Raw genomic sequence first — 23,560 nt, 5'->3', positions numbered from 1 at the left:
GAAGATCCTTCTGCTGTGGGGTCGCTCCAGGTAAAAGACCAAGAGGTACCAATTGCCACCAAAGTGGTACAAGACAGCAGTACCGCACCAATAGGGACTCATTGTTCCCCATTCACAAGCTAATTCGCCAATTAGAGAATCAGGGAGTGATTAGCAAAACTCACTCGCCTTTTAACAGCCCCATATGGCCAGTGCGTAAAGCCAGTGAAGAATGGAGGCTGACGGTGGATTACCGTGGCCAGAATGAAGTCACACCTCCATTGAGTGCTGCTGTACCAGATATGATAGAACTCCAGTATGAACTGGAGTCAAAAGAAGCAAGGTGGTTTGTCATCATTGACATTGCTAATGCCTACTTTTCCATCCCATTGGCTGCAAAATGTAGGCCACAGTTTGCTTTTACCTGGAGAGCTGTTCAGTATACCTGGAACTGTTTACCCCAAGGGTGGAAGAACAGCCCAAACATTTCCATGGGTTGATCCAAGCTGTCTTGGAACAGGGTAATGCTCCCGAACACTTGCAGTATATTGATGATATTGTCGTGTGGGGCCATACAGCAGCAGAGGTTTTCAAGAAAGGAAAACAGATAATCCAAATTCTTTTGCAAGCTGGTTTTGCCATTAAGAGCAGCAAGGTGAAGGGGCCTGCCCAGAAAATTCAGTTCTTAGGTGTAAAATGGCAAGATGGACATCGTCACATCCCAGCAGATGTGATTGACAAAATCACTGCTATGTCTCCGCCCACCAACAAGACAGAGACCCAATCTTTTCTGGGAGTAGTGGGCTTTTGGAGAATGCATGTCCCAAACTACAGCCACATAGTGAGCCCCCTCTATCAGGTAACATGGAAGAAGAATAATTTCTCATGGGGTCCTGAGCAGCAGCAGGCTTTTGAGCAGATAAAACAAGAGATAGCCCATGCCGTGGCCTTGGGGCCAGTACGGACAGGACAGAATGTGAAGAACATCCTCTACACTGCTGCTGGAGAGAAAGGTCCCACTTGGAGTTTGTGGCAAAGAGCTTCAGGAGAGACCCGAGGCCGACCCCTGGGATTTTGGAGTCGAGCATATAAAGGGTCCAAGGAGTGCTACACTCCAACTAAGAAGGAGATCTTAGCCGTGTATGAGGGGATTCAAGCTTCTTCTGAAGCAGTTGGGACAGAGGTTTAGCTCCTTCTAGCACCTTGTTGCCCACAGCCCCCCCTGTCACGGACACAGGTAGATTTTTGTTTAAACTGTGACAACTACCCAGAATGCAGCATCAGGGAATTTTTGCCCGGAACTTTGGAGGACTATTTTTAACTCAGAAAGGTCAGAGATAAAAAGTTCACACTGATTTCTGGGTCACCAGCCTCACCGTACATCAGCATTTTTGGTTTTTAAATGATACATAAAGTTCTCAATGGCACTGTTCTACTTGGTAGTTCATTCCCTTTCCATGTAGCTCGCTCTGTGCATGGCTTGTGAACCGCTATTCAGGCCAGACAGCTGCAGCCCCAAAGACCTGCCATAAATGTACAAATTCTACCAGGATAATGTCTTGGGAGTGGAGAAACAGGATGTGCAGTCACATGGCTCTCACACATACCTTGTACAACCAGCTTGGCTCTGGACTGGGCATCACCAATGTCACAGGTGTACACGTCACTGTCACTTTTCTCCAGATTTCTTATGCTCAGCTGCAGGTCTCATCCTTTCTGTGCCATCTCGTATTTCCTGCCAGGCCTGAGCTCAGCAATGCCTTTCCTCCATATGACGGTGTATGAGCATTTCTCGCACTGAAATGAAAAAATTGTAGTTCCACTTTCTTCAGTTTTCAGATCTGAAAGTTCCTTGATAAAGTAATTAGGATTTTCTGGAAGGAAAAGAGGGGGATGAGGGTGTGGGACAAAGGGATTTGTTACCCCAACAAGTCTCAAGCATACAGAGGTGTCCTGAATCTCCTTTGCCCTCACTTCTAGAACATCACATAGAGATGCAAAGAATCTAAGAAGTCCACAGAGTCCACCCATTTACATAGGCTTGATCATTCCAGAAGATATCTGGAAAGTTTAATACCATTATACATGCGCTGGTAGGATCTCATCTGATCAACTGCATATAGTTTAGATTACACATATTCAATATAGACTAATTCAGATTGCCATATTTTCTTGGCTCACTAACACCCAAGATCATAGAATCATAGAATGATCAGAGAATCATAGAATGGCCTGGGTTGAAAAGGACCTCAAAGATCATCTAGTTTTAAAGCCCCTGCCAAGGGGTCACCAACCACCAGACCAGGCTGCCCAGATCCACATCACACTGGAGAATCATTCAGTTTCCAGATTATTTTAAGGAAAAGATTTTAATCCATCATATTTTCTGAAAACTAAGAACTGATCCCGCTCAAGGAAACAGAAGAGAAAACATCACCCACAGGCTGCAGATATTTACCTCGACTTCTCTACATGCCATCCCCAGTGTGCTTTTCAACTCACCTTGCAGTGACCCTGGCTTTTGTTTCAGAGTCCTCTGTCTCACAGGTGTACTCCCCGCTGTCCTTGGCGGTAGAGTCATGGATGATCAGAATGGCCCCAGTTCCCTCCTGCTGCAAGTCGTACTTCTGGCTTTTTCTGATTGCTTTGCCATCCTTGTACCAACTGATGTTCACATCTGGTTTCGACAGCTCACGGCTCAGGCTGATGTCCTGCCCTGCTGCTGCTGTCTTATCCTCCAGCTGTTTTGTTACCTCAGTAGGTTTTTCTGAAAGAAAACATGCTTTTTGAGTAACATACACTTAGGGTAGGATGCCTCTCTCAAAATACACACATCTACATGCTGGAGATAAGTTAGAGAGGCATTTGCAACAGAGGCCATCCTACAGCCAGCAGTAATCTGCAAAGTACAGACAATAGAATTCAAGGCACCATTTATTCTCTCTTAAATCTACCCCATTGAGGATGATGAACCATGTCTGAAAACTGCCTCTTTCTTCTCTCCACTCATCACACTGGGAGCCTCGGATGATGCTCTCAGATGCACATGTTCTAGATAGGAATTTGTTGTACAGCTAGATGATGTGAAGGCCATCCCTTCAGCTTATACTTAGAGGATATTTGCTCCCACAGTTCCCTCAACAGATCATTCCTGATTTACTGGTAATGGAACAAGCTGGAGTGAGATGCCCATTTCCAACACTACCCCAGTGCTTTGGGTAGTTCTCACATTTGTGTAAAATGGTTCCTCCTTTTACTTATTTTTAAGAGAAATTCTCAGTGCTTCAAGGTTCAAGTAGAAGGTTGCTATTCACTTTAACCATATTATGAGTTAGCTCTCACGACAATCTTATCAGAAGACAGTTGAAGGAATCAGACCCCAGAATCTCTCCCATCTCATTACCTTTCACAGACAGAGAGGCTTTGGAGGTTAGACCACGGGCAATAAAAACGACTTCCCCAGCGTCAGTAGGAGTCACACTTTTGATAAGGAGAGTATATTTCCGACCCACGTTAGAAGCTTTAAATCGCCCACCGCTTTCCACTCTGCTTCCATTCAGTGTCCACTTGAACTCATCAATGCTTTCATGGGACAGAATGCATTCAAAAGTGCAATCTTCTCCCTCCTGGATTTCAGTGTTTTTCAGCCGTTTGCTAATGCCAATATTCAGCTCTGGAAGATAAGAGATAGGTTAGTATGAGGTTTATATGGAGAAAAGGCATTTGTGACTGACGTGAGTAGCAGGACTGGTGTTTTAACTCAGGATTTGCAGAACATGGCTGCGTTCCTCACTGATGTATTCTCTAAGATATTCTCCTCTCAGAATTACCAGAAAGCTATAAAAAAAAGAGACGTGAATCTCTTGGCTTTGCTCTGGAAGAACTACAAGGAGAGCAGCTCAGTCCATTGATCACAATGAAGATTCAATGAGCTACAGAGGGAAAACCTAACAGAGAGGACAACTCTAGGAAGCTGGGTGAGAAAAAGGGTTTTGCCTATGACAAGAAATTAACTGTTTCTATTAGCTCTTTTGTTACCATCCTACCCCAACTGGTGTTCAAACCATTTCTCCATTTTAGGGATGTTTAGAAAGGAAACATTTCCAGGACATTCTTGACGTGTTTGGTGATTTTCATGGCAAAAGGAGATACATTTACTTCAAAAGCAATGGGAATTTTCCAGACATCACTGCGCTACATTGCAGTAATACAGTTCTATTGTAGAAACAATTAAGGCTCGTGGGGGAATAGGTGTAAGACATAGTGACCACACTGAATGTGCTTTCAGCACTCCTTCACTTTCCACAGTACTTACCCTGAACGCTGACCTTTGACTTGGCAACATCAGTGCCAATATCACAGGTATAGAAACCTGCATCTGACTTCTCGAGGTCATGGAGAAGGAGACATAGGGTCTTCCCAGACTGTACCGGCTCATACTTGTTGCCAGAAGTGAGCAAATCACCGTCCTTTTTCCACACTGGTTTGACCTTCTCTTTAGAGACTTCACATTCCAATTTAATCACACCCCGCTCCTCACCAAAAACATCATCCAAGGACTTCATGAAGACAGCAGGCTTCTCTGCAATTAAACAGGCAAAACAGAACAACGTGATACAGAAGTTGAGACATTTCCAGTTGCTTTCAGCTTTTAAAGGAGAGATCAATAAATCTTTACCAGTACTGACAACACCAATATAGAACCTAAAGCGGTTTCATGTTTCTTGACAGAATGCGCTTTAAGGAATTCTGAACTAATCAGTAGGAGAATACAGGGAACAGGAGGGACAGCCTGCATTGCTGTGGGTGGGACTGATATCATATGAAGTTATTGGGATGCAGCTCTTCTAAAGCTGGAGAGCTGGCTTTTTTCTGCCCTCACATGGAGCAGAGCTCATACAGCAGGCCACAGGATTAAGAGGATAAGCTGCTGAACACTTTTGATTTTCCTCTTTTATTGACTCCTTTTATCTATCTTCTATTTCACACATCAGATGTTTATACTGGGGAAAAAACATCCACCAAATGCAAAGGAAAGGAGAAAGAGGAAATCCTTCAAACTCTGAGTGCATAGAGTAAAAGAGCTTAATTGCTGGGGAGAGCAGATTAGAATCACAGTATCCTTAGAATTGGAAGAGACCCTTAAAGGCCATCTAGCCCAGCTCCCCTGCAATAAACAGGGACATTCACAGCTAGATCGGGTTGCTCACAGCCTGGTCATTAGTCATTCCAGAGGCAAAACACACACTGAATGATCTCTCCCAGCAGTCATAAATCCTTGGGGCAACAGCACTGACACTGCATGTTACTGAAGCAGTAAAAGAAACTGCTCTTGTAACTCTCCTTGTGTTAAGTAAAACGATGATAAAAAGCAATGGAATGCTTTGGCAGGACACCAAAACCATCCTCCTTCGTTGATATCTGCTGCATTGGAACCTTCCACTGGAAGAAAGCCCCTGATGACTTGTCACCCCAGAGAGGTGAGCTTTAGAAGCAGGATTGCTGCACAATAGAATGAACTGGAGCTCCTTAGCATCTCTTACATCCAGGAGGGCTGTGATCAGACCCACCTCTCACCTTCAGGCGCGCGCCTTCTGACACCTTGTCTGACTTCACTGTCACTGTGCCAGCATCCTCAGGCTTAACCTGCTTCATTGTCAGTGTGCAGCAATTGCCAACGTTCTTGATGTCATTGTAATTGTTGGTGTAAAGGAGGCTGCCATTCAGAAAACATTCCACATCCTCGTCATCATGGGACAGCTCGCAGGAGAAGACAGCAGAGCTCTCTTCTTCAATTTCCACATCCGGCAGGTGCTTCGTTACTTCTACATTGCGGGCTGTGGGGAAACAAGGTGAACTGTTACCACTGTTACTATAAATCATACTGGGATGTGGTAGAATGGTTAGACTAGATGATCTTTGTGTAATCTTCTCAGTGAAGATTATACATTTATAAAGTTAGCAGGAGAGAACGGCAGAAATCAACCAAGAGAAGAGAAATCAGAGGTGAAATAGGACATGGAAGAGGCCACCCTCCCTGCTCATACCTTCAGCTGTCAGCGTGGCCTCAGTCTCTGCAATTCCTGCCTTGCACTTGTACACACCAGCATCATCGGGCTTCAGCTTCAGAATCTTGAGCTCTGCTGAATGCTTATCCCTCTTGATCTTGTATTTCTCAGAGGGCTCGATGGGTGTGTGGCCCTTGAAACATTTCACAACCTTTGAGAAGGCCTGAAGTCACAGGACAGGATGACAGAATGATGTTCCAAAGCTGTCTTGTCCTCCAACTTCCTGGTGATTTGTATATGGTAATCTGCAAAGCAGGGGTGGAAGAGAAGAAAGGATGAGGACAATTGGAAGAAGAGGAAAGTCTCTTGTGTGTATTCCATCCCAATTAATTTCATCTTCACAATGGTTGTTTGAACCACTCTAAAGATAAAACAAACGATTGCCTATAGGGAATGCCATTGACTACATTTCTATAAAGTAATACTGTATATTATCTACCAAATGCAAGGTCCAGCTCTTGTTCTGTGCTTATTAAACTGCTCCCAGTTGAGGCTTTTATTCAAATAAGAGTGAGTTGAAAATATAACAAGTACTTTAGGATGTGAATGGAGACTCTTACGCTGCAACGGGAAAACAGCTGATAAAAAGCCTGGAAGTTTCTTTCAGAAGAAATCAATGACAAACTGCAACAAATTTAGGTGCTACCAAACTTACACTTGTCTAGTTCAGAAATACAACTAATTTCACCGGATTTGACTTCTTTGCTATAGCCATGGTCAAAACCTCAGCTCTTTAGATCTGAATAGTAAGCACATCACAACTATTCAAACACATCTTTTACTCAGATGCAGCTGTCTCATTCAGTGTCCAATGAATTTGAACTGGAAATGGAGCAGACCCTCCAGACACACACACCACATTGCAAAGACCCCAGTGAAGGAAGACTGTACGTTAATTAATTCTTCATCTTCGTGATGTAAACCAAGCCAGAATATGTTACCTCTGACGAGCAGATTGGCTGTGGATTTGGATTTGCCAATTGAGAACTGAATGGTGCCTGTCATATCAGTGGTGGTTTTCGGTATGGTCAGCCGGTGGATGGTGCCTTCTTGCTGCAGAATCAAGTTTCTGCCAGCCTGTAAGACTTCCCCACGTAGATACTACTTGGGAGGTTTCACAGAAGGAATGGATATCTCGCATTCAAATTTGGCTTCTTCAGGCTCAGTCACATCCTCATCACACAGCTCCTTTACTAGGTTAATCGATTGCTCTTTAAGAAGGATGGAACAGGAGAAAGCAAAGATTTAGAAGGAATGTAAAAAACCCTTACATTATCACCCTACTTACTCACGTCAGCATTACTGCACATGAACACTACAACTATCAGTTCAAAATGCCTTAAAACATCATTAAAAAAATTATAGAAAGAAAGGAATGTTGTTAAGAAGTCAGACAATAAGACTGACAACCTGAAGAGAGCCCAGATCTTCTGATTCCCAGTCCAACATCCAAATCAAACCATGACCTTCCCATCCCGATATCAAACTCCTCGCATTATGAAATGAAAAAGAGGTTCAATGAAACACGGACATTGATAATGACTTTGGTTAAATACAGCAACTTAGCTCTGAACAACAAGTTTTCTCCTAGTGAAGGTCTCTGTAGCTCAAATGTAATGACTCTACTTAGGACAAATTCATTTTGCAGAATGTTCTTGCCCTTCTAATTGTAACAGAAAGAATATCGATGAACTTTGGGAAAACAAAAAACCCTCTGAATTTAAACAATCATTTAATATACACTGTATTTTCAAAGTAAGTTACAATGGCTTTTGAATAAATCTATCTGCATTGCACTGCCTTTATTTTATTTTATTATTATTACTATTTTTACCTTCAACAAAGAAATGAGCACCGCTTTTATCATCAAAAGCATCACAAGTGTATGTATCCTCATCTTCATAATCCACATTGTTGATGATGAGTTTCCGATACACACCATCGCTCAAAATTTCATATTTCTCACTGGGATGAATTTCAACATCCTTTTTGTACCACTTCACTTTAGCATTGGCACGAGACACCTGGCATACCAGGAATCCACAATGCCTTTCAAGTACAATCTTATCTCGCAGAGGATTCACAGTTCTCACAGGCAGCTTTATAAACAGGAAAACAAACAAACCAATATATGTGTGTATGTATGTATGTATATATATATACATATATATATACACACAAATTATAGATATACATACATACACACGCACACACACATATATATATATAATGAATTTTCATATCATTATATATATATATAATGACCAGCACAATTTCTGTGAGAGAGACCAACTCGGTAGCGATAGTTCTTGTATGGAAGGTTACTTGGATGGTGACGCTTTGTTAAGGACTTGATCTTACGCACAGCAAATAAAGAGCTAATTAAAAGAAGACCAGTTATCCCTATTTTACCACTTGGATGGCCAAATATCAGAGGTAAAGAGTAATTTTCTCAGCACTGTACAGCAGTGAAGTGGCAAAGCTGGGGATTGAACTCTTGTGTAGTGTGCTAACTCAAATGTCTCCCTTTTCTTCATCACACTTAACATCATATATATACCCTAACGTTGTATATATTAAAAAAAACAAAAACCCTGTGCTTTTTTCCTGTGCCTAATCCAACTCCTCCAATCTCTGCGCTCTGCCAGGGGGGACATGTCTAAATAGGGTGGCAGATACACACAAGAGATAAATATTTCCACTTCCCTCAGCCAACACTGCTCTGAATTTCTATGGGACATGCAGTTGGATGAAAAGGCATTTGACAAAGAAGGAAAAGAAAGAGTTTAGTCTGCTGTGTCATTCTCTTGGTAGCCAGAATAACTAACCCTCGCCAGTGTTAGTTCAAAGAACACGCAGATTTTATCTCCTGACATGAGCAGTAATTCAAAGAAGCTGGTATATGATCCTGTATCCTGCATATTCACTGCAGGCAGGCAAAGACATTATGAGATAAGGGAGATCTACACATCACTTGTTATGAACACCTCATTGCATCAGGAACAGTTTATTACCCCAGTTGTGATAATCACCTTCCGTGTTACAGAGGGAAACACGGACATGGTGAGGCATTCACAGGCCCTTTGGCTGTCACTTAGAGGAGGCCTGCCTGCTCTACCCAGCCTCTACCAGATGCTGGCTGATAGCTCAGTACACAGGGTAGTGTTCTCTGACTTGCCAAGTGTGGGTTTATGTACTAAATGGCACAAAGCCACAGACAGGTGTTAACTCTGACACTGCTGACACGGACCACAGAAGACAAATATTTCATGGCATACAGCTCTCTGTGCAGTTTTCCTAGAGACAAGCCATACAGCACCCTGGTCCACTCTAACACAACAGCTTCCCTTTGTGCTAATTCTCCTTCAAAACAACAAACAAAAAACGGGACAGGAATGCAGAGATCTACACTGCACTTGAATCAAACCAAAAGCCACTTGCACGGAAAGATAAAACCACACACAAGGGGAGAGTTTATGAAGAGGACTACTCTTGGACTGCTTTCCAAGAGGCATCAATTAGTAACTCTCTTCGCTCATTTTTCACACTACTCTACAGTGTTCTCCTGAGCCCCCTTACTCCTGTTGCCAACTGCTGATGCAGGGAATCCTGAGGAACCAAGGATTCATAGTTGTTCCATCAGTAGTCCTTGGTCAGCTCTCCCTCCCTGCCCCTTCTGTTTTGATCCCACTAACCAAATTTTAGTTAGTCTGAAAAGAGGATGGAAACCTCAGCAGCAATTAGTTTCTAAATATCTTGCAATGGGCAGTTTGTAGGAGCCCCATCTCAATGCCCACAGCACAGGAGGCAGGACTGCTTAGTCCATGCACTAGTGCATTTACCAGCACAGATGTAAGCCCAGATCTATGCTCACCAAATACAGGCTCTCAGTTTGCACAAGGAGGCATCCATGGAGCTGAAGTATTAGGCAGATATTGTGGTGGGGCAGCAGTTATTGAGACGCCAGACAGAAAGGACACAGATAAGGTGGCAACTCAGCTTTACCATTATGACTGCTGATGGAACATCTAATTTCAGTGCTCAAAAGAGAACTTACATATAACTGGAAAGGATGAAATTCACAGGGGAAACCACACACAAACACACACAAAAGCAATACAAAGGAGATGAAGGATGGTTCACATACTGGTGATTCACTCTGAGACGCAAGCAAATGAAAAAGTATCCCCAACCATTTGCCTCCCCAAATGCTAAATATATAAACACTCCTTGCAGTGATAGCTCTGCCAGACGTGAGTCGTACACTGTAAAACCTTACAGGGTCTATCAGTTTAACTTCAGAAATTCATTACACCACCAAACACAGACCAGTTTGACCAGGCTGCTTCATTTCAGCTCTTCAAAACTCTCGATAAACCTGCTTGAGAGCTGAAATGCTTACCAGCAAAAGCTAAAAACTGTAAATCAAATGTAATAGGCTGGTTTTGTCTACTGTATAAAAATTATGCCTGAGAAAAAGAAAAGGAAAAAAAAAAAAAAAAAAAGAACCTAAACCAGAACAAATGGAATGGCTGCATAAAACAGCCAGTACTGAAACTGCAACGCAACCTGGTTGCAGACTGAGAGAGAAAATGAGAGTTCACCAAAGTCATGGGACAGGACACATGTTCATGTTCATGCTAACACTGAACCCAAGTGGCCACATGAGGACAGCATCTAGTAGGAAATCCTTTCAGACGTCCCTTGGGAAGGTGGCATCTACCAGGGCACAGCAGACCCGTGTGTTCAGTAACCAGTCTGATGCTTCAGAGCCTGGTGATGAGCTACAAACTGGGGTTTGACCAGAGCAACACACGGAGGGAAAATCTGTCTTGAGCATAAAGAAGAAAGAGAAATATATCCAAAATGACTAACCAAGAAATGCCCAAACTGCCCATGAAGCATTTCTTCCTGTGGTGCAAAACACCACAAGAGGATTTATTTGCTCTTTCAGTTAAACATACCATGAACCTTTAGGGTAGCTGATGTCTTGTGTTCAGCTGCTTGGCACGTGGATGTTCCCTGATCTTCATATTCACACTTGTGAATAATGAGACTTCTCTTATTTCCCTGGGAAGTAATACCCACTTTTTTACTTTGATGGTGCTCCTTCCCATCCTAGAAGGGAAAATATCAAGTCACATCTCCATTAGTCCTTCCATCTCTGCAATGAGCAAAAAGAGCCTTCAGATCTATGCTTAATTCACCCACTTCCCTAGAATTAATGGAACTCTGCTTACTGGAACATATGCTGAAGCTTAAGCACAGTGCAGTGTTTTCAACATGTAGGAATGGCTATAGAACATGCAGAAATTCTGGCTGACCTATGACAGCTTAAAGCACTGCAGAGGACTGTTAACAAGACCGTTTGGACATCACCTTGAATAAATGACGTTATCCCCAAGTAAGGGAAGGAACAGCTGAGCACCGCGGAGGTACACAAAGTGCCAGAGCAAATTCTCACACTGTCACGTGCAAAGAAAACTGAGATTTCACCCTAAAACCCAGTTCACAACAAGGCTACAAAATCCTGGCTGAGAATTTCTGTGTTAGAGTTGAAGCTCAAGAATGTACTCCAACCAACAATATTTTGTGCAGCAAGACCCCAGGAGTTCACAAGAAACCCAAAACAACTTGATAAATGAACTCAGGACATAATAATAAAGATTGCTGATCTGGGCAAGTAAAAGAGCATAAAGAAAAGAGAGCAGTGAAAAAGCTATAAATCAAAAGCTCAGACTCGCATCCCTTGGAAATGAAATTAAATGCTCTCATTCATTTCCAGAGCAGTCAGAAATGAAAATACCATTACATGCCATACCTTGAACCACTTGACATCCACGTTGGGCCTGGACAGCTCACACTCAAATGTGACCCTGTCCTTCTGAGTGATGCTAATGTCTGCCAACGGTTTGCTGATTTTCACAGGCAATTCTGAGAAGGAGAAAGAAGGATGTGGATTTAGTTGGGAATGAGGTCTCTAGGAGCATCTGGCATAAGGAATAATGAAAGGCAGTGCCTACTCTCCATGATCACTAGAACTTGTAATTAATAACAGAAAAAACTATTGTTTTGAGCACATTATCATTACTTGTGCTAGGGACAATCATGTTACAACAATCCTCTTGATATATCAGGGATACTCTGGTGTCAATGGCCCAGTGCATAACATTCTTATATGCATTACTAACATAATTGCCAATAGAATATTGGCATAACTGCCAATGCAAGTGATAAGTGCACATTTTGGGACACAGAGCAGAATTTAGTGACAACTCTCAGCCCGGAATATGTTGATGAAGAAGATGTCCTAACAGTGCATGCCAGTGATTTGACAAACCCTGCCCTATATGACACAGTTCGTCTTCAAGTTTTGGGATCTTTGATTCCCAGTTGGCTCTTAGGCAAAAAAAAAAAAAAAAAAAAAAGCCACCCAAACAACCTAGTCCTCATCTCATCCTTCCCATCCAGCTGCTGCCTCACAGAAGGGGTAAAATAAAAACTCTCCTGTACTAGCAGAGAGATTTGCAAAGGAGTAACTTAAGTAAGGATGGGAGACTGAAGGTGTTGGGGAAGACATCCAGGGTTTAGCTACAGGGCATGCATGCAGAATCACAAGACAAAGGCCAGTCAGAGAAATCTGAGCTTCGTCAGAAATAATGGCGTTGTTTCTACATGCCCACCCTATCTGCCAGTGTAAAACCTTCCAGGGAAAAAAAAGAAAACTACAGATGGGTGGGGAGAATTGTTGGTGAAATTATTTGTGATAATTTTTGCTAATAATATGCTCAAAATCCTGGAGCAAGACTTCAAGTTAAGCAACTCAGTCTGTGTAAGTAGACTTACAGAAGGGAACCATAAAGCTTATGGAAGGGAACTGTCAAGCTAATCCACAGCTAAAACAGAGTAGAGACGAATTGCAGGAGCTTGTTTACTTTGCACAAGTGTGAGCTTTAACCACTGCTGAGCTCCTAGTACAAAAGTCTGAACCAATGCAACAAACCAACCCATCAATGTTGTACGAAAGAATGTACTGACACCACCAGAACACAAAATTCTATGGCTGAAAATACCCGCAAAAATCATCCAGCCCTTCTCCATTGCTCCAGGACATGCTCAGCTCTTTGTGCCCCATGTATTTCAGTAACCTTTTCTGAAACCCACAGTGAAGGCTTCAAAGCCCCTCCAAATGACTTATCCAGTCATCCAACCATTAAAAAGACTTTTTGTTGTAGAACTTGCATCTTTGTCATTGCAATTTAGGTCGATTATTTCTGCACAGAGAACAGATTGTTTGCTTCCACTTTCTAAGAGCCTTTCATGTACTCAAAACCTGCTATCATGTTATGTTTGAGCACCTTCAAAGAGCCAACAGAGTCAATGATTTTATTGGAAGCATCAGATTTTATGACTCGCAGTAAGTGATCACCATAACTCACACTCACATCTCCTGCCTGTAGAGGAGATCCTCCTTGCACCTACGAAGATGCAAGAAGAAAAGAGGCAAAGAAGGGGCAAAAAAAATCCCATCTTACATTTGGGATGCCTAATTCCAGCCTTGAAGGCTGATTTGCCCACTTAACTGCTGTGCTCTTCAGAAGCAGTTGTTCCACAGTTATTTTGAGAGAAAGAAGTTTTGTACTTGGTTGTTAACACAGAGAACAGCATAAACACACAAATAAACTCAGCTTTGCAGTGTTGTAATGGCTGATGAGGGAAGCCAAGGATCCTTCCACACTGTCAGCCTTCATTTCCAGAGACATACCTTTGGGGGTGATGGTAATGCTGCTCTTGTCATCTCTGGACTCACAGAAGTGATGGGACTTGCAGTGTCTGTGGCTTTGCCAGAATTACTTTCTCCAGGCTGTTGATAGGTCATGGCATTTCTGGAAAGCCAAGAACACCTCTCTGTGCAGTTTCCTCACAGCTATGTCTGCCAGTTTTCTCCTCTAAGGTGGAAGCAAGCGGTAGCCCAGCTTTGCTTAGTGGATGGGATGTGAGAAGAGCACGGACTGAACCAGGACTTGAGTAAGAAGCTGAGCTAACTGCTGGCTCTTGTTCTGTAGTCCCCCAGGTACTCCAGAGCTGCGCTGAGTTCATTGAGCAGCATGGCGTAGTGCGCGGGATATACCACCTGTCCGGAGTGGCGTCCAAGATCCAGCGACTACGGTAAGAGTGCTGTGACTGACACAGCTGTCAGTAGGGGCACGTGCCATGCTGTGGGCGTTCAGAGGAAACCCTTCCTTTTCCTGACTGTTATTTGTGTGGCTGTGGACTTGTTTTCATCTTTCTCAAAGCCCTCTGCCCAATTCTGTGTCCTTCTCTGCAGCCATGAATTCAATTCGGAGCACGTTCCTGAGCTCAGCGTCCAAGAAATTCACAGTGTGAGCTCCCTGTGTAAAATGTATTTCAGGGAGCTCCCAAACCCTCTGCTGACTGACCAGTTGTATTACAAGTTCTTGGTAAGCACAGGGCAATGTCTTGGAAATGACACGTACCTGTTCCCTGGGCGTCCTGGCTAGTGGTTGCAGCAGTGCCCCAGCTCTGAGGTCTTCTTTCTGTTAGCCCCATAAGGCATGTCTTTGCCACATCCTGCCTCTCACTGATGGCACTTGTGGTGCCAGGAAATGCTTCTTTAAGCTATTCACAATGCTTGCGAGAATTCCCTTTCCTTTGCTGTTCCCCTGCTATTGATAGAATGGGGTTAATAGCAAGGTGGACTTAGAGACGAATGCCTGCTGCAAGGAGTTGCACTGAGCAGTCAGGCTGTAAAGCCCCCAGAGCTTGCACTGCTTGGCCTTGATGGCACAGGCTGCGTGCTGCTGTGTTCCCCTGATGCCTCTTGGAAGGCATCGAGTCTGCATCAGTGCTGACCACCAGCGCGCTGTCCCCATGGTTCCCAAACCTGTGGCAGCTATCTATGCTGATTGGTGTCTGAATCCCTTCCTGCCTTTTTCCAGGACGCTGCTGGTGCTGCAGAGGAGGAGCGGGTGCAGAGAATGAAAGATGCCATCCAGCAGCTGCCCGCTCCTCACTACAGGTCAGTGCTGCGCTCGATCTGCTGAGCTCAGCCCTGCTGCCTTTCAGAGGGCGATGATGCGATTCCAGGGATTGCCTCATATTGGCAACATCATGCCTGTGCCCGCTGCAGCAGCTGAAGGCTGCATTGGGTCAATTGACTGGGTCAGTTCCTTGGCACGGGGGCACAGTTGGTTCAGCTGATGGCTGCGGCTGTGCTTTCCAGGGCTTGGTGCTACAGCGTGGTGGCATTGGGAACATTTTATCTACTTCATATTCAGGGATGGTAGCAATGACATCAACTAGCATTAAGGGAGGTTTGTTTTGTGCACTGCAGCACGGCTTGCTTTTTGGTGCTGAACATGTGCCTCTCTTTTTTTCCAGGACTCTGCACTATTTAATGAGACACCTGGTGTCTCTAGCAGGGAACTGCTCGATCACCAACATGGATGCTAAGAATCTAGCAATTGTGTGGGCTCCAAACCTCTTAAGGTAAACTTCTTTTTCCGTTTCAACACGATGCTTAGTTCTGCTCTCCCCCAACCCCAGGGGCACAATTTCTAGATGACAGTTTCTACTCACTTGTTTAGCTGGGACTGCTGTGTCCCTGATCATCCAGGAGAATTTTGTCAGTGGCATCGCTGTTTGCCCACTGCGGAAGTCTCCAGTGCCCAGCTTGACAGTTTTTGGCTACAGAAATTCAGACTTGGGGAAATGATCTTGGGGAAATGACTTGTAAGATCTGCCTTTTCTTCAGATCCCAGAAGAGCCCTTCTGCCTGCGCCAGCAATGAAGCTGCCTGCGTGGAGCTGCAGACACAGACAGATATTGTGGAGTTCATCATAACCCACGCAAAGCCATCCGCAAAATCATGGACGAGTTCAAGTTGGATATTCGTTTTCCCCAGAGCGGAGCTCCTGACCCCAACTGCGTGACTGTGACAGGACTCCCTGAGAATGTGGAAGAAGCTATTGATCACATCCTGAACTTGGAGGAAGAATATCTTGCAGATGTGGTGGACAATGAGGCAATGCAAGTGTATATGAAGCCCTCTTCCCATGAAGAGTCCAAGGCCCCATCCAAGGGCTTTGTGGTGAGAGATGCCCCCTGGGCCACTGTCAACAATGAAAAGGCCCCTGATATGAGCAGTTCTGAAGACTCACCACTTGTCCTCCTAGTCCCCAGGTCCTTTCCAACAGATACAAGCTAGTATTTCCCACCTGGGATATTGGAAGATGGGAACTTGCCAGCAGTCAGTGAAGATCTCTGAGACAGCGAGAGCGAGCGAGCTTTGAGTAGACTGGGAACCACTGTCCACAGCGGGAAAGAAGAGAAGAGAAAAGATGTTTCCTTGGGCACTTGGGTGGAAATCATTCCTGACTGCTTTCTCATCCACCGGGAAAATCTGCTGATTGACAATTTGAAGCTGAGAGACTTTGGACTCTGTGCAAAGCCAAAAGTAAGAGTATCTGTTAAATCAAATACAATGTGCCCCCAAGTAATGCATGTTTGACCACCGTATGCAACAGGGGCTTGTCCAAACAAACACCCTAAAATCAAGCTGTTTCTGCGGCTGAGGTGTCATTGCATCTTGTTTGGAATGGCCTGAACTGTGTGAGAGTGGTTAACAGATTGCTCAGAAGCACAGGTAGATTATTTTCTATACATAGAGTCCCAGTTTTGCAAAGTCTGAACTGTAGCTAATTTTGTAGGTATATCACCTGTCTTATGCAAGGTTCTGTAATAGGAGCATGGGGTTGGATAGAATAAAATGACTTTTGCAGGTGACGTACGGATCCTGTGATTGCATATGCTTGAACTGAATTGTTCCTTGATCTTCAAACTGATTTCCAGAAGCCTTTATTAACATGTAAGATGGGTACGAAAGAATGGGAAGTCTGACTTACTGATTCCAAAATAATTACTTGTCATCAAATGAGTTTTCCTGGCCAGACTTAGAGCCTCTCACAGGTAATTTAGACCAACAGGCTGTTTGATCAGCTGAGGAAAATAAAGCATCATGCCAAGTGAGCAGCTTGAGATCTGCACATTCATGTGATACTCATGGTCTTAGACAATATTTGCTTCGTGAGGTCACACTGAATGAAAGCAAAATCAAAGATGAATGAAAATATACACAGGAGAAGAAGCCTCTGAGGCTTCTGAAGTGTTATGACCAGAAGACATAAACTCTGTTAAAGCAAACGTTTCTCTCTCTTTTTTGTGTTCTTCCAGGGAGGCCTTGATTACCACCTGAACACATGCTGTGGAAGCCCAGCTTATGCAGCACCAGAGCTAATCCAGGGCAAAGCGTCTATTGGCTCAGAGGGATGTAGAGCAGTGTTTGTTTTCCCCTCTTTCCCTTCCCTCTGCACAGAGCATTTCAAGGCAGTGGAGCTCAGGTGGGCTCTCTTGGTTTCCCTTCTGAATTCTGCTAGGTTGCATTGCTTGGTAGCTCTCAGAAGCTGTCAGTGGCCACAGACTAGAAAAGTGCAATTGGTCTCAGTTCACACAGCTGGCTGGTTTGTCTCTGGCTAATCCTGAACTGCCTCAAGCGACTGCTTTGGGGCTCTACAGAACAGAAACTTCAGAGATCTCTTTCTATTACTAAGTTTTTGAAAGAGCAATTTGCTGTGTTCTAATTATCCATCATTTTTGTGCAGTCTTTTTTGTCAGACTTCTCCTTAGCTTCCATGTTGTATGTGAAGATTAATTTGCATTGTGATTTATAATGTACTAAAAATTGAGAGATGTCTGGAATTTTGGAACCCACTACTTGCAGTTGTTAATCTGTCCAAACTGGTCTGGTTTGCAATGCCCTCATCCTTCTTGAATCACTCTGCTGTTAAAGGCGGAGCAATTCCTACAAGTGCCATGGCCCCACTGTTGTTCTAATTCTTGTTTCTTTGTTTTCCACACACTGCTTTTCAAGCCTCCTTTTTCTTTACAGTCAAAGTGAGAATTACACTGTGAGGTGTCTGAACCTTGTTGTGCCTCTACATAAAGAGAACAGCAGCAAAGCCTGACAGGTGACTGTGCTGACAGCTCTCGTAGCCAGTAACACGTAACTGTGCTAAATCCCTTGTGACGGCTTTGATTTCATTTTTGCCAGTGAAATCCTTGTAAACGGAACTGCAGCAGTGTGATGAGCTAAGGTGAAGATGCTGGTTTTAGTAGTGCTCTAAGCTGAGTGGAAGGGCAATTGAATGAGGGTTATATGAGGGCAATTGAATGAGGGTTATATGCTTTCTCTGGGATGATAAGGTTTTTTTTTCCTGAGGGAAAGAGCCAGCTTTTCATGGGCTATATGTGGGCTTTGGCAAGGGCAGACAATCCAGTCTGTCAGGAAGCCATTTGAGGTGCTTCAGGTGTGTAAGCTTGTCTTTTTGTTTTTCAGGCGGATATTTGGAGCATGGGTGTACTACTGTATGCTCTGCTGTGTGGGTTTTTCCTTTGGATGATGACAATATGATGGCACTCTACAGGAGGATACCAGTGGGTATCAGTGCTGCCTAGGCACTGTTGTGTAACTGAATTTCACACATTATAGAACCTCAAATACCCTGGAATCTAAAACTCTGACTTGTTTTAAGTCTGCTGCTTGAGTCTATTCAGGGTCATAGTGTCTGTGTGAAGTGGAGAGTGTGGGGAGATTGTTGCTGCAGATCCTGGGAAGTTGCTGTGTATTTGCAGACAATGGCTGCTGTTGGTCACTGGGTGCCACTGTTGCTCTGCAGAACAGCTGTGCTGTGCATGCAGCACAGCATGCTGTGCACGCCATGGAACTAGGAATCAAGGAGAGATAGAAGCGTCACTTCTGCTCTAGTAAAAGGTCTCATCTGCTGACAGGCTTTTGTACTTGAATTCAGAACTCAGGACCTGTTGCCACAGAGGGACTAGTTGCTGAAGTTGGATGACTCTTTCTGTTTACTCCTTGTAATATGTAGCCGTAACACTAACTACTTAAAAAGAATCTGAAATCATGGCTAATTATTGACTGCTGCACAGCAGAACACTACCACGGTGAGATTGGGCTGTGAGATGACTTGAAAGCTGTTTCCTCAGTATAGGTCTTATTCTTGCAGCTGGGACACCTTGATGAAGACTGTGTAACAGCTTTCTGTGTTTCACAACAAGAGAAGAGAGAGTAGATCAGCATTAACATCAGAGGTAAGAAACGTATGTCAGTAATTCTCTGTATTTAAGCCCACTCCTACAGTAAATAACCTTACTGTATGAACAGACTCTAACACTCACTTATTCTCAAACATGAAATATTTCACACCTTTCAGAGGTAAGGTACCACTGCAGAACTTCATAGTCTACCTAATAACTACATTTCTGAAGTTCACATTTATTCATTTTTTTCTCCTTTAATTGTATTTTCTCAGCCTTTCTGTTATATTTTTCCATGCTGAAATCCTAGGTACAGGGAATAAAGCGAACAATCGACCTACAAGGGAAAAACTTCTTCATTTCAAGTCTGTGATATTTTCACAGTCTTAATTCAAAAAAATTCTAATGCCTGATAAGTAATTCAAGTTTATTATACTACACTGAGTCTGTCAAGCATTGTACCCACGGTTCTCATACTAGTCAAAAAGCTGCTGAAAATCCAGCTGAATGTCGATGCTCCTTGGAGCTGGGCTGGAACTTGGCACACAGAAATGGGAGTCCAGCTGAAATGCTGTACAAACTGAATTAGTAGGAGCTTTGCCATTCACTTCAGTAGAGAGATTCTGGCACCAGCTTTAGTTTTCACTTCCAGCAATTGTACAATACACTAACTTTCAAGCAAAAACGAGCGTGGTCTGCTTCTTCATCTCAGACATATTGTGTGAATCAGCTGAGGCCTGAAACTACCCTAATGTGATCAGACGTGAAGGTTGCACATCAAGGGGAAAATATGGCAGACATGCAGAAATTTTCTTTGTACTGACTGTTTTTCTGAAGAGATCTATATCCTCTTGTTTTCTAGCGGAATTACGACCAGTTGTGTCAACCTATCTCTTGCTTCAGTCTAAGAAGGCTCGTGGCAAGCACATTCCCTTGAGATTTCCATCCCAAACAGGACGTGCCAGTACCACAGAGTCAGGAAGCCTGGGGGTAAGTTTTAGAGTTCAGCACAAGGTTCTGGTCAAAATGCCTCTGTGTGCTGAAGCTCTGCCCGGGTAAACAGTCTGGTGGCCTAAACATCGGTGAGGGAGCATGTGTGCAACCAGTCTTGGTCATCAAATCTTGTTCTATGATAAGGCCACCCACTCAGTGTATGAAGGCAAAGGATGTAATCTTTCTAGATTTCAGGGAGGCCTTTGATCCTGTCCCTTTGGCTACATGTTCCCAACCTCTCGCTCAGCCACGTAGACCAATAGTACTATTGAGGTTTGAGATCTTTCTGCTCTGGATGGGTTCCTTTTGTTATCTCTTGGTGGGCTGTTTTCTCCAGTATTCAGGGCTGTAAGATCTGTCAGTGCTTGCAGAGTCTGTCCATTTCCTCTTTCTGACTTCCTTCTCTTGCAGTTAGAGTAAGCTCTGTGGCCTTCCTTACTTGCAGCTGGGCTAAAGTCCAGCAGTCTCTGGCCTTAGGCTTCAGCAAGTTTATCTACATCTTCTAGGCAAGTTCTGGGCAAGATTATTCTACTCAGGAAGCACAACAAATCAGAGAACAAAAATAGCCTCATGAAAATAGAAGCATAGAATGGTTTGGATTGGAAGGGTCCTTGAAGATGACGTAGTCCCACACCCAAGCTATAGGCAGGGATACCTCCCTGTAGACCAGGTTGCTGGAATGTCCTACCCAGCCTGGCTTTGAATGCTTCCAGGGAGGAGGCATTCACAACCTTGCTGGGCAACCTGCTCTGGTGTCTCACCACACCCACAGTAAAGAATTTCTTCCTAATATCCAATCCAAATCTACATTCTTCCGATTTAAAGCCATTTCCCCTCATTCTGTTGCTACCTGCCCTTATAAAAAGTCCCTCCCCAGCCTTCCCTGTAGGCCCTCTTCAGATACTGGAAGGCCACTCTAAGGTCTCCTTGGAGTCTTCTCCAGGCTGCAGAGCCCCATCTCTCTCTGCATGTCCACATAGTAAGGTAAACTTCTTTTTCCGTTTCAACACGATGCTTAGTTCTGCTCTCCCCCAACCCCAGGTGCACAATTTCTAGATGACAGTTTCTACTCACTTGTTTAGCTGGGACTGTTGTGTGCCTGATCATCCAGGAGAATTTTGTCAGTGGCATCACTGTTTGCCCACTGCGGAAGTCTCCAGAGCCCAACTTGACAGTTTTTCTCTGCAAAAGCTCAGACTCGGGGAAATGATTTCAGGGAAATGACTTGTGAGATCTGCCTTTTCTTCAGATCCCAGCAGAGCCAATCTTCCTGCGCCATTGAAGCTGCCTGCATGGTTCATAGGTGGAATTCCTCATCAGCCACGCAGATGTCATCTTCTGCTCCAAATCCACACCAGCCGTGGAAGAGTGAGTAGGTGAGTGTCTTCCTCCATTAGCTTGATCTTGATCTGACAGCTTCATCCAATCCAGGGCTTCTCCAAGACCTTTGAAAATTCTATTACTGTCGAGGAGACAGCAGGCTTCTGGGCTTAGGTTAGAATATGGTGCCCCATTCCTGGATCCTTAGTGTGTCCAAACACAAACCTTACATGGAGAAAACCATCACTGCTCTTAAGATGTTTTACAAGCAGTTGAAGCTTGATTGAAATGTGACAGCAAAGCTTTCTGAAATCCCAGCCCCCTAGTTTTTCTAGGATTTTTGTTTGCCTGTTTCACTACAGTGAGCTGCTCTTAATTGTGGCTGTGTCCTTTGCCACGAGCATACCTCTGAGCACACAGTTATTTTGAGCTCCTCTTCTTCCAGTGGCTCGGATGAGCAATTCTGAGAGATACGCAGAATGGGGATGGCTGTGCTGCTGCTTCCTTTTCTGTCTTAGCTGTGGTTTTCCCTTGCAGGGCACAGTTCTCTGCCTGGGCCCAAGTCTGTGTGGGTGTCTCCATCCACAAAGCTGCTCACACTGCAGGAGGCACAGGCTCAGAGGACAGGTCAGAGCAGCTCCCCTGTTGCAACACAGAGCAGCAAGATACAAGTGGAGGAAGGGCCTGCAGCTGTACTGAGGAACTTCAACGCAATCATTGATTTTCCATCTGAAAGGTAAAGAAAGAGGAATTCCCTTTCCAGCCCCTATCATCATTGTTCAGGTGATTTCTATTGGTTTATTTATTGTCAATTATATATTTGAGGACTCAACTAGCACACACTTACCCTACAGGCTCAGTGGAGCCACACAAGGTGCCTTTCCTTCCTGGTTGGGCAGGCAGTCACGAGATGCAGAAAGCCACACTGACGTCTATCCTGGTCTGTGCTGGCTGTACCTGGAAACGTTGGGGTTTTCCAGATTTCAGGGCCACGTGCCTGAAACCAATTGCGCTTCTCCTGTAATCAGAGCTGTTTGTTGGACTTGCTGGCACTAGAAATTAAAGATGGCAGTGAGCTGAGGCCGAGGAGGTTTTAACGTAAGAATCAGAGACCTAACCAGGTCCCCCAGCAGACACAGCAGTCTGTCCATGGAGCGCTCTGTGAAGGACTTTTTACCTTCTCCGAAGCTGACCCACAAGAGAGCATTCAGTGATGACTTGTGAGCACCGTTTCCTCAGAAAGCAGTTACACCTGCCAGCTCCTGTCCTTTCCTGCTGCTGAGCCTTTGCTCACATGCTCCGCATCTTGATCGACATGGTTGAGAGGAATGTAGCCAGCAGGACATGAGGGCTGAGCTGTAGGAATGGAAGCATCCTCTGCTGTTTGAAACAGAGCGTGTTTCTAAGCTGTGTTTCAGCAGAAAGCAGGCAGTGCCGGGAACAGGCAAATATAGGCAAGGGCTCGGTGCAGCTCATCACTCACCCTGCACCACGACTGACAGCATGCTCTGTTTTCTCTCTCCAGACTGAGTTCTCCCAGTAAGAGGGCAGAGTCACCAGCTGGCAGTTGGCGTTCCTGCTTCTGCCTGCACAGACCATCCCCTGTGGCCAAACGCCAACTGCAGAGCAGTGCCAGGGAGCCCTCTGAAGCTGAAGTCTTGGTCCTGGCAGGTAAGCATGCAAATCCAGCTTTCAAAGCACTGCTTGTCAGCAACACGGGTAGAATTCATGCTTTCAGTGGGCTTGTACCTACTTCTGTATTCCTGCGTTCAAGCCCGTGCCTGACATCTTTGGTTGACTCCTGTCTTTCTCAAATGAGTCTCGCAAGCTGCTTAAAACCTGCTTGACCGGCAGCACCAAGCCTTTGCCCTCTTGGATAGTTAAAGTTTACACTATCTGCTGTGTGTCTACATCTTCCAGGCGAATCGAGCCCTTGCCAACTCAGGAACCCACCGGCAAGTTGCAATGATGCACGGTGTCCTTCCATCAATGGAGTGCACTTAGGATGCATGAGTCACTGCAGTTCCAAGGACAGCCTTCCACATGACAGCAATGATGGAGAGAAG

General features: G+C 44.4%; 1 protein-coding gene across 2 annotated transcripts; it reads right to left on the bottom strand.

Moving 5' to 3' along the window:
* Positions 1-2,924: 2,924 nt before the first annotated feature.
* On the bottom strand, positions 2,925-6,288 carry LOC146753667 (obscurin-like). 2 transcript variants are annotated; one of them, XM_085529468.1, is made up of 4 exons: positions 6,027-6,288; positions 5,550-5,816; positions 4,295-4,561; positions 2,925-3,652 (listed from the first exon to the last, which is right to left on the bottom strand). In XM_085529468.1, exons 2-4 carry the CDS (start codon positions 5,632-5,634, stop codon positions 3,318-3,320), a joined length of 687 nt encoding a protein of 228 aa, XP_085385594.1. In that variant the 5' UTR covers positions 5,635-5,816; positions 6,027-6,288; the 3' UTR covers positions 2,925-3,317. The 2 variants fall into 2 exon arrangements, with proteins under 2 accessions (XP_085385594.1, XP_085385595.1); XM_085529469.1 differs by lacking the exon at positions 6,027-6,288 and having other exon boundaries at positions 5,557-5,644.
* Between the last annotated feature and the right edge of the window lie 17,272 nt (positions 6,289-23,560).

This window comes from Coturnix japonica, chromosome Z, assembly GCF_054131305.1.
Source record: "Coturnix japonica strain WE chromosome Z, WE-NBRP24, whole genome shotgun sequence".
NCBI classification, from domain to species: Eukaryota; Metazoa; Chordata; class Aves; order Galliformes; family Phasianidae; genus Coturnix; species Coturnix japonica.
Note: the sequence above shows the minus strand (reverse complement) of the source record. Positions and strands in the feature narration are given on the sequence as shown.